Source organism: Girardinichthys multiradiatus, chromosome 2 (assembly GCF_021462225.1).
Source record: "Girardinichthys multiradiatus isolate DD_20200921_A chromosome 2, DD_fGirMul_XY1, whole genome shotgun sequence".
Lineage (NCBI taxonomy): Eukaryota > Metazoa > Chordata > Actinopteri > Cyprinodontiformes > Goodeidae > Girardinichthys > Girardinichthys multiradiatus.
The window spans coordinates 38,407,633-38,422,302 of NC_061795.1; the positions used below are offsets into that span (position 1 = coordinate 38,407,633).

At 38.7% G+C, this 14,670-nt stretch overlaps 1 protein-coding gene and 1 long non-coding RNA gene across 2 annotated transcripts in view; one reads left to right on the forward strand and one right to left on the reverse strand.

Annotated features, from left to right (window-relative positions):
* LOC124857522 overlaps positions 1-701 on the reverse strand; it is a 40,612-nt gene extending 39,911 nt beyond the window's left edge. The window contains exon 1 of the long non-coding RNA XR_007035617.1: positions 488-701. This is a non-coding gene — a long non-coding RNA (uncharacterized LOC124857522). The remainder of the gene's footprint in view (positions 1-487) is intronic.
* slc41a2a (solute carrier family 41 member 2a) overlaps positions 1-12,595 on the forward strand; it is a 54,031-nt gene extending 41,436 nt beyond the window's left edge. The window contains exons 8-10 of the mRNA XM_047348804.1: positions 10,892-11,023; positions 11,250-11,398; positions 11,480-12,595. Of these exons, the coding sequence (XP_047204760.1) occupies positions 10,892-11,023; positions 11,250-11,398; positions 11,480-11,647 (449 nt within the window). The 3' untranslated portion in view covers positions 11,648-12,595. The remainder of the gene's footprint in view (positions 1-10,891; positions 11,024-11,249; positions 11,399-11,479) is intronic.
* Positions 12,596-14,670: the final 2,075 nt, after the last annotated feature.

Consider the following 14,670-nt stretch of genomic DNA (forward strand, 5'->3'; position numbering starts at 1 on the left):
TTAACAAAATTGTTCCTTCTTTCATAAACCTTTTCTGTTTTACTGCCATCTTTTCAGCCAACATTAATAAATTAAATTTTTACAGCAGAGTCTGTTGTTCTCCACTGAGCATGTGAACCATGAGTTAAGTTCTAAATATTAAAGACTTTCTGAGAGAAATGGGTATTAGGTTGTGGTGTTTGAAACATACCATAGAGCCTCATCCTGGACCTTTCTTGGACTGTCATTTTTTGTTCTTTTTTTAGTATTAATATTACAGTTATTAATAGCTGTATTCAGATGGTACGAATATATTGCCTTGAGTACTCCTATATCCTTGTTTGATTAGTTTATATAATATCACGTGTTATTCAGAAAAATTAAACGGTTAACTAGTTAATGGTACACCTGTGATTCATTTCTATTTCTTATACTGCACCTTTAAACAAGCCAGAGCTGTATGTTTAGAACCAGCACAGAAGATATGAAAAAGAAGCCGGAGCCTTACCTTTACACTTTCTAGTAGCAGCAGTAGATATTTCCCGGTTTATTCAGCAACAATTTATTCTTTCTACATGTAGAACTAAGGACTGGCTGCAGCAATGAGATTCAATGTAATTGTCATAATGCTGGGTTGTTTTGGATCATAATGCAGATGAATACTCTGAAGCAGCATTGCCATATTGAGAGGATTCTTCTCTTTTAATAGTAAAGGTAAGCAACATTTACATGGATCTTCAGTACACGGTCATGAAGCAGGATGGCAACATGGGGTGTAAACAGGAGGACCAAGCAAGGAACAGTGAAAACAATCAAACTAAAATACAGAGGGAGGTGGAGTATGGACCAATGAGAGAGAGGGAAAGCAATCAGAGGAAAATGGTAACAGGTGAGGAACCGGGTAGCAGGGAGACCGAGGGGAATGTGACTAATTGCAACTGATGAGACCTGACTGCAGGGAATGGGAAACTTCAATTCAATTCAGTTCAGTTTTATTTATATAGCGCCAATTCACAACACATGTTGTCTCAGGGCACTTCACAACAGTCAGGTACATATATTCCAATTAATCCTAAACATTGGGGGTGGGGGCTAAATTCATATTCATGAATGCTGCACTGTGGTGTTCCAAAAGCTTCACAATAATTTGACTTGGTTTTAATTTTTTGTTAGTAGTTTAAGTGAAGGAAGAAGATTAATAGTTTATAACTGATGGAAAAAAACATTTGGCTGAAGCAGATAATGACATTTTGTGATTTTTAGAAAAAACCTTCTGCTCAGTCTGTCTGACTAAAGTTGTTCTTAAACTCAGAGAAACTATGTTTACTGCGGCTCAAATAAATGTGCTTCTTTTATCATCTATGTAAATGACTTGTTTAAATTTTATTCTCTCACTCTCTCTCCCACATCTGAGGCTCCATTGTCATAATTTCTTACATTTCTAAAAAGAAAACTGCTATAAAATTTATTTTCTTAGATTTTAGTGGAATGGTAACCCCCTAAAAATACATGTATTTATGCTGTGAGCTATCCCAACATTTCATTAAAATATGTTCCTCCTTTCATGAACCTTTTGACTAAAGATCAGATATTTTTCACATCATGATGCAGATCCACCCAGAAGCTCACAGAGAGGGTTCCCACTGTTTTCCATCACGGCCAGGCCATTTAACTTCACCTGTAGCTTCTGCAAGAGAACAGAAAAAATTAATACATGATTCTTCATGCAACTCAATCAGTATAGCTCCAAATGTGTATACTTCTCTGTCCAATTGTGAGACGTTAACAATTTCAGCATGGAAATATGGAAAGATCTCACCTCATCTTGACACTATAGTTTATGTTAGTCAATCCATCATTGGTAAGCTTACTTATAAAGTGATAAATAAGATGTTTATTTGGTATCAATGTGCTCTGGTTGTATTTTTCACTCGCTCTCATGTTGCAAGTATTGAGTATGTACTTAAGTCGTGTGTGTTTTGGTGTTCCAGAATCTCTTTCCACATGCAATGGGTTTTCTTCTACCTTTCTTATTTTGATTTGAACCCTCCATGCTCTCCTGCTTGTTGTGGAATTTTCTTATCAAAGTGGGTAGAAGTTGACTCACAAAAAGAGAAAATCCGGACTTTGTCTTTATAAGTTTTATTCAAAGGCATTCAGCGTTTGAATGACTCTGTCACCGAGCAAGTCAGTTAAGCAGAGCCCCGATCAACAGTTACACACAGGTTTTATACCAAACATGACAGTGTTATCTCAACTTCAAAGAGTCTGTGTTTTATGACCCCAAACCCTTCTCAGGTTCAGAGGTGACAAAGTTATCTAGGAACCCATCTGTCCTTCCCGAGACATCACCCTAAAGCATGAGTTTTAACCATTAAACGTCTGATAATGGCTTTACAGCTTCCTTCTCTAACACAGATGTTCTGAGTAGTGAGGTAACCTAAAGATCATACACTTTGGAATGCTTACTAAAAGAATTTCCATAACAACTCCTTTCTTCTGATTACAAGATAATCACAACTAAAGGAAAATTCTTCAAAATCATCACCCCTCTCAGCTAACAGATAATCCAAAGCCATTCTATTTGCAAACTCATCGTTCTAATAGCCTGCTGCTCTGTAGTCAGAACAGTGAAACCTTCCTCAGATAAAGCAGTAAGATTTTCTAACTCAACTGACAACTCATTAATCCTATGGGCGGCGTTAGCAGCACCATAACTAGGAATAATTGTACCCAAAATCCCTTTCCAAGGAAATAAGGTGTGCTTTCCTCCTGAGCAATACAAATATCTGGATCTTTAATCGGATTTCTATTACCCTGAATTCTATAAAAAGTTCCCGTAGATGCACATGTTAAATTAGTCTCATTAGAAAATCTACTAACATTTCTGCTTTGCCTTACAATATACAGGTCCTTCTCAAAATATTAGCATATTGTGATAAAGTTCATTATTTTCCATAATGTCATGATGAAAATTTAACATTCATATATTTTAGATTCATTGCACACTAACTGAAATATTTCAGGTCTTTTATTGTCTTAATACGGATGATTTTGGCATACAGCTCATGAAAACCCAAAATTCCTATCTCACAAAATTAGCGTATCATTAAAAGGGTCTCTAAACGAGCTATGAACCTAATCATCTGAATCAACGAGTTAACTCTAAACACCTGCAAAAGATTCCTGAGGCCTTTAAAACTCCCAAGCCACTTTTGAACCAGAAACAGTGGCAGAAGCACCTGACCTGGGCTACAGAGAAGCAGCACTGGACTGTTGCTCAGTGGTCCAAAGTACTTTTTTTGGATGAAAGCAAATTCTGCATGTCATTCGGAAATCAAGGTGCCAGAGTCTGGAGGAAGACTGGGGAGAAGGAAATGCCAAAATGCCAGAAGTCCAGTGTCAAGTACCCACAGTCAGTGATGGTCTGGGGTGCCGTGTCAGCTGCTGGTGTTGGTCCACTATGTTTTATCAAGGGCAGGGTCAATGCAGCTAGTTATCAGGAGATTTTGGAGCACTTCATGCTTCCATCTGCTGAAAAGCTTTATGGAGATGAAGATTTCATTTTTCAGCACGACTTGGCACCTGCTCACAGTGCCAAAACCACTGGTAAATGGTTTACTGACCATGGTATCACTGTGCTCAATTGGCCTGCCAACTCTCCTGACCTGAACCCCATAGAGAATCTGTGGGATATTGTGAAGAGAACGTTGAGAGACTCAAGACCCAACACTCTGGATGAGCTAAAGGCCGCTAACGAAGCATCCTGGGCCTCCATAAGACCTCAGCAGTGCCACAGGCTGATTGCCTCCATACCACGCCGCATTGAAGCAGTCATTTCTGCAAAAGGATTCCCGACCAAGTATTGAGTGCATAACTGTACATGATTATTTGAAGGTTGACGTCTTTTGTATTAAAAACACTTTTCTTTTATTGGTCGGATGAAATATGCTAATTTTGTGAGATAGGAATTTTGGGTTTTCATGAGCTGTATGCCAAAATCATCCGTATTAAGACAATAAAAGACCTGAAATATTTCAGTTAGTGTGCAATGAATCTAAAATATATGAATGTTAAATTTTCATCATGACATTATGGAAAATAATTAACTTTATCACAATATGCTAATATTGGACTGTGATGGACTGGCGACCTGTCCGGGGTGTACCCTGCCTCTCGCCCATAGACTGCTGGAGATAGGCACCAGCTTCCCCGCGACCCACTATGGAATAAGCGGTAGAAAATGACTGACAATATGCTAATATTTTGAGAAGGACCTGTAATTCCTCATCCAAGGAAAAATGACCTCCACCAACCGGTTATCTGGAAAGAGAGTAGCTAGAGTATAAACAGTATCAATAGGAACTGGGTACCAAAAATTGTTGATTATTAATAGCACGTGGAAACAAACAACAGACATAGCAACTATCATTTCTTATCTTCCTCACAGTTTGATGCATCAGTTGCCACCAGACATTATCAGTATGATCACAGTATTCAGGAAAGTGATGAATCTCCCTTCAAATCCGCTGATGAGTATTATTAGCATAATTCCTCAGATTAACCTTACATTATCTTTGCTGCACCTTTTCCAAAATGAACCCAAGAGTTATAAAAAGACTTGCAATACCAATCATTAGCATCAGAACAGAACATCTTCCATATAGCTGCATCGTGATCCTGAAGTGGAATGTCCTTTCTTCTGGTACTGAAAGCAAACAGTTTTTTCCAAAGAAAACAAATTATAAACAAAACTTAAAAATCCTGCTGCCTCTCGTGAGTGGCTTCAAGCTGCCCTGTTACCAGTCTGGTACAGGTGGGCGGTCGTAGGAATCTCCTCTAAAAATATATTTAGAAACAGGAACTCTAACCTGTAATAAAAGTAAAGGAATTAAAACAAGCCTTGTTCATATCATCATTGCACTTTTTCTCATTTCACTTAAACAGCAACTTCTTTCGATTTTCTGCTATAAGGTCATTTTATGAGGTACAATTATGAGTACACTCAGGCGGTCATAGGAAGCTCCTCTAGAAATATGTTTAGAAACAGGAACTCTAACCTGCTGGAAGTTAGGCTTCCATAGTCCAACTAAACAACAGTAGAAATGAAAACATTTCAAATTTGTACCATAATGACAGATATCAAGCAATAAACATAAAAGTTAGATAAAAGCATCCGAGATTTCCTCCTCAGAGTCAGTTTCGCTGTCAAAGTGGGAGAAAATAATTTGTCTGACCCTTGCTGTCCAGGCAAAGGAGCCTAATAGCCACCAAATGTTAAGAAATTAAGGAGAATAAGCATCATGGCGCATGTTTGACTGTCTCTCTGTTGCAGACGTCGCCAGTCCATCATCCAGGGAAAGGTTATGTGCAAATGTATAGAGGTCTTCCCTGTATGTTTCCTACGTGTCTCTCACTGTGGTGTGTGTGCAGTGAGGCAAATGACCTTATGATTTCTAACTTTCAGGCAATGCGATGGCCTTAAGTAGATTCTGAAATAACGTTGCACTGCCCAAGGGATTATTGTGCCCCTGTAAAAACAGTGCTCTTCAACCACCTCTTCAATCACTCGCCAGTGATCAGCTTACAGTTCTTTGTCTTGTGGTGGTCCACTGTCCTCACACCTTTCAAGCCGTGGATGATCCAGTTGGAAGATGTCTTGTCCTGGAAGTCAGATGAAGCTGGAGGAGCTAGAGCTTTCCTGCAGCTTTCCTGGGTGTCTAGTAGGATCTGATATGGGCCATTCCAGCGCCTGGACTTCCTGTGTTTTCTCCTAAATTCTCTGACCAGAATCCAGTCGCCAGGAATGAAGGACTGGAGGGTGAAAGTGGCTGTTTCTGGTAATGCAGCCTTCACCGTCTGTGAAACTTGAGAAAACACAGTGCACAGGTTTTGATAGTAAAACAACATCCTATCTTCACACAAAGATGTGGAAGAAAATGATCTTGGCAATATCCCCATGTCCAAATTAGGAGACCTGCTACACAGCACTTCAAAAGGACTGAGATTTGCCTGTGTCCTTTGTCTCAATCTTATATAAGTGAGAACAGGGCCTTCAAAACGCTTGGCTAATTTTCAATTCAAAGTCCCATTCTCAAGCCTAAGTGCTTAACTACATGAACTTCATCAAAACATCCAACAAAATCCAAAGAATTGATCTTCAGACTTCACCTGATATACCAGCAGTGACTTTTAATTTAATTCAATTCAAATTCAAAGATACTTTATTGATCCCCGAGGGGAAATTAGAAAAGTCGGCATTGACATTTTTATGGTATACCCAAACTAAACAAAACTGCAGTGTTTGACTTAATCAGAAATTAAGATAAGAAGCTTGACTCCAAACTGGACTTTTTCCCACATAGTGTTTCAAAAAGAACAAACATCATTTTCTTTAATTTGGGCTATTTAAATTTTGAGAGTTGGGGAGAACTTATTACTAGAACCCCTCTTTTACAATCCAAATGCTGATAAATTTTCCAATATTTTATCTCTTAGTAATCTGAAATCACCTTGTGTACCTTTCTACTCATATGTATTCTTTTAATCTTTAAACCCTAAGAAATCAAACAAGGAGACTGGAGTTTGAGCCGACCATCCTCTTTATTGTTGAGAGCCTTTATTCCTTTTCTTTTCCTAAAATTAAGGATTTTACTTCTCTTGATTCCGTTAGAAAAATCCTAACCTTGGTTCCAAAACAAAACTCTTCAGCCCCAATCTGTGTTCCCCAGAGTAGAAATTTTGAGTATTATTGCATTTCAAAGCCACCAAATGACTGGAACTCATCATTGGCTTAGATCTATTTTAATAGGTAATCGGTCTACCTTTAATTAAATATTATAATTTTATGGACCTAAAATCTATGGCTTACGAGATTCAGTAGTCCAGGTACCACAATTTGAGTACTACTGCATTGAACAATGGTGTTAACTTTCTGCAGAGATTGAAGGATTGGCTAAATATATTATTTCTCCTTGGACAATAATCAGATTTAAAATCACTACTTCACAGCTCCTAAAACAGAGCTCCGATCAACATTTACACACAGTATTTATACCAGAACATGACAGTGTTATCTCAACTTCAAAGAGTCTGTGTTTTATGACCCCAGACCCTTCTCGGGTTCAGAGGTGAGAAGGTTACCTAGGAACAACCATCTACTCTCCCCGAGGCATCACCGTAACAAATGGCCTTAACCATTAAACTTCTGATAATGGCTTTTACAGCTTCCTCCTCTAACACAGATGTTCACTGGAGTGAGGTAAACCAAAGGTCATACATTGTGGAATGCCTACTGCAAGAATTTCCATCACAAGTTCTTTACCCGTTAGATTTATGGGATACAAACTCTGACAACAGAAAATAATGCCTGAAGGAGAAACCCATCAGGTCTTACGCATGCAATGGGTTTTAAAAATGCTCCTTCATGAGATCTGTCTTGAGAATGACATAGAAACACTTGGTTACTGCTGAGTTTTGGAGATGTTGTAACTTCCTCTGCTTTTAATAACTTTTAATAACTAGAATAATTGACCCTGAATATTCCACGACAAAAGAGAACTTGCTTCTCTAAAAGAATTAACCGGAAAGTATCAAATGAGTTAAGTTATCACCCTTTTAAAGATACTTTTCTAACCCTAAAATAATATTTTAACCTGCTATATCTGTCAACGTTAAGCAATCGTCACATGAGCAGCGGTTAATAAGCGTTCTTCATTGCAGAAAATAGGAAAAGATTTATGCAAATGTGTGTGTGTTTGTACGTTACCCTCATCAGTTTCTTAACCGCTCCAGAGTCAGACTGTCATGGCACACAGTTCTCTATCAGTCCAAAAAAAAAACCAGGCCCTTCCTCGGTCTGTTGGTGAGACATTCACTCATTCTTTGTCCACTTTAACTTCTTTCAGGAGGGAGAAAGAAGAAACTTTGCTCCGGCCTGTTTCTCTTCTGCCCGCATAAGATGCTTTCAATATAAATTCAGTGCATTCACTCTTCTGGCTCTTGCAAACAGCATGGATCGTTGTCCATCTCAGTGGGTCCAGACTTCTTCTGAGTTTCGGTTTGGTGGAAACTCACACTGCGATTTTCAACAAGCAGGAAGGCAGATCTCTCTCTTTCAGGCCGTGCTGGAGAAGCGTCTCTGGTGTAGTAGCCATGGAGAAGGGCAGGTTTCTAAAATCCAGACTCAAAAACGCAGATGTTGAACTCAAATCCCATATATGAGTGTATATGTGTGTGAGAGAGACAGAAGAAAAAGTTTAGTATAAGTTCAGATTTTGCACAAAGAAATATTATCAGTCAGTCAGTCAGTTGTCCACCTGCCTGTCACTTCCTTCCACAACATGAACTATACTCCTTTCTAAAACAACTTTCTTTTCGCATCTCTAATGTCCCTTTTCACTTTTACCTTCTTTTCCGACTGATCGCAATATTTAAGACAAACGAAACTTCCTTCAGAAAAGTTTTATCTTTTTTTTTTTTTTACTTATTTACACTTAAACTTCCACACTGTGAAAAACCAATGTTATCTTCCAAATTAAAGCACATTTAACACAATCATCCCCACTTTTTCCTTTCATTATTTTATAAATCGGAGTCTGAAGAAGGAGGCACCCCTGATGCCTCAAGGTTCCGGAACCATTTTTTTCCCTTTTTACCCGTTTAGCGGCACGTCTGCCGTCTGGCTTTTCTCCTTTATGAGGTGTAGAAAATTGCTAAAAACCACCAGCAAAACCCTGTGTTCTGCTTTATCCCATCGTTACCAATAAGAACCTCCCTGTATACCTTTACAGGGTGACCTCAGCTGATGTCCTCCCTCTCGCAACTCCGGAACCTAATGAATTAGTTAGGAGATGATGGTTAATGTGTTATAAAAATAATAATATACATTATATCATACAGAGCAACTTCTCACCCAGTTATTTTTGAAGACAAATAGTTCGGATCCAATCGGCCAGAAGCCGCAGGCGGGCACCCGGACTCCCCTCCCGTAATATGGAGGTGGACTGAGAACAACTTTCAGGCTGGCCAGGCGTCCGTGTCCCATCCTGCAATCTCCTCTGGCATGTTAGATCCTGTTCGTGACGCTAAAATTGTTGTCGAATTTTCTTATCAAAGTGGGTAGAAGTTGACTCACAAAAAGAGAAAATCCGGACTTTGTCTTTATAAGTTTTATTCAAAGGCATTCAGCGTTTGAATGACTCTGTCACCGAGCAAGTCAGTTAAGCAGAGCCCCGATCAACAGTTACACAAAGGTTTTATACCAAACATGACAGTGTTATCTCAACTTCAAAGAGTCTGGGTTTTATGACCCCAAACCCTTCTCGGGTTCAGAGGTGACAAAGTTATCTAAGAACCCATCTGTCATTCCTGAGACATCACCCTAAAGCATGAGTTTTAACCATTAAACGTCTGATAATGGCTTTACAGCTTCCTCCTCTAACACAGATGTTCTGAGGAGTGAGGTAACCTAAAGGTCATACACTATGGAATGCTTACTAAAAGAATTTCAATTACATGCTTCAACGCCCACATAGGTTGTAGGAGAGGCTGTGCTATTTTGCTTATTCTGAGTTTGTATTGTTCTGTTGTCAGTAATAAGAAATGTGACTCTAGTGCTTGCATCATGATTTTCTATTTTACCTGTGCATATACTGGTGGAAAGAATCAATAATACTACCCAGGCATTTGTCATTGACATTTTGTGCATTGATTGCTCATTTTTAAGAAATGTTTAACCTAAATAAGGTAATTTTCTTACATCATTCAAACGACTATTCCTGGATGTTTAAGTGCATTAGAAACTGTACTCTATAGTGATACCACATTTATATAAATGATCTCTGCACCTTGTTGACATCTGTACTTTCTGATGCTGGACTTATATTTAATGGAATTTCATTTGTTTTTAACAACTTCTTCATGGTTTATAAATCTGTTGACCAAATCATACCAAACCAAAAGTGATATATCCAAGTGTTGGATTTTTCTTAGCCTTTATTTTTTAGTATTTCATTTGTCATACAGTCTTGGCAATATGCCCAACACAATAGTAGGGGCATTTTTAAAAGACACGAACATTTACTGTCAAAATTTATAATGAGTGATACATGTTTGGGCTCAGTGCTGCGAGGCAACAATAATACTCCACAAAGTTGTGATGCTGACTCCAAAAAGATGTCCAATACTGAAAGTCGTGTAATGTCACCACTGTGCGTTTTTGAAACATGTAACAATGATATCCCACCACTGGGAAGCTTGGTTAAATGCCCAGACTGACGGTCTGCAGCGATTAATTTCAAACAGGACAGCCATCAGAACACACAGCATACATATTACAGTAACTAATATCTTAAACCAATAAATCATTGTAGGCTGGGCTTATGGTGTGTACATGACCACTATAGCAAGCTAGCATCAGGTACCATTAGCTCATCCAGCTCGTACCCTTCGGTTTGATATCAGCCTGTGGCTTCCCACCCCTTTCTCTACATTTCCAGAGTGTTTTGTCGTACCACCCACAGCATTCTCTGCTTCTGTTCTTTTACTCTGAGTCTGACTAAAAGCCATTGACTAAGCAGCAGATTTAGCATTGATTCTATGACTTTCTCTGTTGTGTTGTGTTTCTGTCACATACAAATTACATAATGTTACTTTTCGGACTCTGGGGCCACCTTGCTTTGACAACCACACCCGCTTTGAGATGGGAAGCAATTGCAATGGAAAACAACCCGGACCATGTAGAGTTGAGTAGAGCTGAGTGGAAAAGGGGTATAACTGCACAACATAGCAAGAGGGTGACAGCTCCAGTAGTTCACTTGTGAGAGTTTAAGGTATTGTAAGGAGGAAATTATCTGTGGCTTTTTCAGTCATGTTCAATTAACCATGCATCTGCTTTGGTTTACCTTTTGAGGTGTGGGAGGGAACCTGGTTTCCATACAGTCTAGCCGCATTTCAACTCATCTGCATTTGAATTACTCGCCTGGAGAGCTTCCTGAGGATCCCAGAAGCTGCTTCAACCCCTGCTACACTTTCTTTGGTTCAGGTTTTGTCATTTAAATATTTTAGCATGCAATATACTCCTTAACATCTGTCTGTTCCATCTAAATGTCTAACCAATTTTACTGAACTTGAAACTTGGCATGCAACCTTTTGTAGAAGTATTACACTTGTAGTTTTGTGTTTTTTCACCTATTTTATCTTACTTTTATATTAATTTGTTGTTAAATTTACTATTACACACATTTTAATGTTTAGCCTTGTTATGGCAGGTGCAAACCATCGATCTGCTCAGGTTCTGCTCCTTTTGGTTCTACCTGGCCAGCTAATCTTTCTACACATTATTCATGTGATGAAAGGAGGCCTCACACTGCCCAGTCCTCTCTTCACTGTGTTCTTCCTATCTGCTTCTTTGATCCAGGTGAGTTAGCCATGCCGTGACATTCCCCACTAGCTGATTTTAACAATGCTATGATCTACCTGTCCTGTCTCTGTCTCTTAGGTCTTCTTCCTGCTGTGTATGGCTGACTGCATGGTCCACTGTCTATGGAGGAGGGGCAAAGACCCCGATAGTTACTCAATACCCTACCTCACAGCCCTAGGAGATCTTGTGGGGACTGCTCTCCTCTCTCTTGCTTTCGTTGTGCTCTGGTGTATTGGTGACCCATGAAATGTATGAATTCAAGATGATAACAAAACAATGATAAGCAGAGGTAAAGACAAAGAATAGCATAATCATAGTTCATAGTGATAAAACGGAAAATATGAGATCAAAGATACAGTAGTGTTTCTATCAAAGCAAGTTGCTGTTTTAAAAAGTTTGAAAACATATGAAATTTCATTTTATTATTTTCCACGTCTAGAGAAATATAAAAAGCCCAGACTTTAATGCCTTATTCCAGTATTTTAAATATAATGATCAGATTTTTTGAAAGACAAACATTTTCAGCATTAGTTTATATTTAAATTTTCTTTTAGCATCACAACTGTTGCATTTGTCAAATTTAACCACTTTGTTTTTTTGAGTTGCTGACAGCAAACTAATGGATCAATCTACAGTCATTGAAAAATGAAAAAACAAAAGTACAATTATTAACATTTTTGAGCTCTAGACCCTCTTTGGTCAGAACCTGCGGTTCAAAGGATGAAACCCCTGATTTTATTTTTACAAACAACATAAAAGCATCACAGACACAAACTGTGCTGTAAGGAATCTGCATTCATTGTACGATAATCCAGCCCAGATTTGAATGACATTATGGGTTGAGGTTGTGTAGGACCAAAGTGCAAGCAGGAGCGTTGGAGCCACATGGTAAGTTAAAGTTATTTAATAAGAATAGAAAGGAAAACTTACACAGAGACGTAGGGCACTATAGAAGAATTTTATGATTACCTATGTTTGTTTATCCTTAATATTCTTAGAAAATGTTTGTCAGTAAGAGTTAGGCTTAAATGCAGCCTCTGTGTGACAATTGGGGACCTAGGGGCTATATTGAAAGTTGTCTGGGCAGAAAAGTAAGTCAGTTGGGAGTGTATGGAACGCCAAAGTGTTCAAAATTAAGTAAATAAATGAAACATTGTGAAATAAGTATCTACATCAATAAATAATAGAAAATGATTTAATGTGACAATGAAATTGTGAAATAATTGAATGCATATTAAATCTCAGCTCATTATTATGATAAATATTTCATTTTCCATAAAAAATCTGCTTTTTAATATAAAAGAATTTTCATATAACATTTTTACCTAATAATTGAAATTATTGTTCAGGCTGTTTTTATGTAATTCCAGCAGTTTTTTATTTAAAAAAGTCAGTTTTAATTTGATAAGGGTGATTTTTCACCATGGCCATTTATATCATAATGTCACTTTACAACTGAATGACTGTGGGGCCAATCAGCGTCAACGGGCTGGACCTGCATCCTCATTGGCTGAACCTTACATAGAGATTAGTTTCCTAGATACAGTGCATTGCAAAAGTATTCAGCCCCCTTGAACTTTTCAACCGTTTGCCACTTTTCAGGCTTCAAACATAAAGATGTGAAATTCTAATTTTTGGGAAGAATCAACAAGTGGGACACAATCATGAAGTGGAATGAAATTTATTGGATGTGTCAAACTTTTAACAAATAAAAAACTAAAAAGTGGGGCGTGCAATATTATTCGGCCCCCTTGCGTTAATACTTTGTAGCGCCACCCTTTACTGCAATTACAGCTGCAAGTCGCTTGGGGTTTGTCTCTTTCGGTTTTGCACATTGAGAGACCGAAATTCTTGCCCATTCTTCCTTGCAAAACAGCTGGAGCTCAGTGAGGTTGGATGGAGAGCGTTCGTGAACAGCGATCTTCAGCTCTTTCCACAGATTCTCGATTGGATTCAGGTCTGGACTTTGACTTGGCCATTCCATACCTGGATATGTTTGTGAACCATTCCATTGTAGATTTGGCTTCATGTTTTGGATCATTGTCTTGTTGGAAGATAAATCTCCATCCCAGTCTCAGGTCTCTTGCAGACTCCAACAGGTTTTCTTCCAGAATGGTCCTGTATTTGGCCCCATCCATCTTCCCATCAATTTTGACCATCTTCCCTGTCTCTCCTGACAAAAAGCAGGCCCAAACCATGATGCTGCCACCACCATGTTTGACAGTGGGGATGGTGTGTTCAGGGTGATGAGCTGTGTTGCTTTTATGCCAAACATATCATTTTGCATTGTGGCCAAACAGTTTGATTTTGGTTTCATCTGACCAGAGCACCTTCTTCCACATGTTTGGTGTGTCTCCCAGGTGGCTTGTGGCAAACTTTAAACAAGACTTTTTATGGATATCTTTGAGAAATGGCTTTCTTCTTGCCACTCTTCCATAAAGGCCAGATTTGTGCAGTGTACGACTGATTGTTGTCCTATGGACAGACTCTCCCACCTCAGCTGTAGATCTCTGCAGTTCATCCAGAGTGATCATGGGCCTCTTGGCTGCATCTCTGATCAGTCTTCTCCTTGTTCGAGATGAGAGTTTAGAGGGACGGCCGGGTCTTGGTAGATTTGCAGTGGTCTGATACTCCTTCCATTTCAATATGATTGCTTGCACAGTGCTCCTCGGGATGTTTAAAGCTTGGGAAATCTTTTTGTATCCAAATCCGGCTTTAAACTTCTCCACAACAGTATCTCGGACCTGCCTGGTGTGTTCCTTGGTCTTCATGATGCTCTCTGCGCTTTGAACAAAACCCTGAGACTATCACAGAGCAGGTGCATTTATATGGATACTTGATTACACACAGGTGGATTCTATTTATCATCATCAGTCATTTGGGACAACATTGGATCATTCAGAGATCCTCACTGAACTTCTGGAGTGAGTTTGCTGCACTGAAAGTAAAGGGGCCGAATTATATTGCACGCCCCACTTTTCAGTTTTTTATTTGTTAAAAGAGTTTGACACATCCAATAAATTTCATTCCACTTCACGATTGTGTCCCACTTGTTGTTGATTCTTCACAAAAAATTTAGAATTTTATATCTTTATTTTGAAGCCTGAAATGTGGCAAGAGGTTGAAAAGTTCAAGGGGGCCGAATACTTTCGCAAGGCACTGTACCTGCTAAGAGAGCAAGTAGCCAGGAAACTAATATTATGGTTACCTGATGTGACTTGTGTTACCCAAATAATTGTAGATAACTCCCTTGTAAATTAAAAATCATA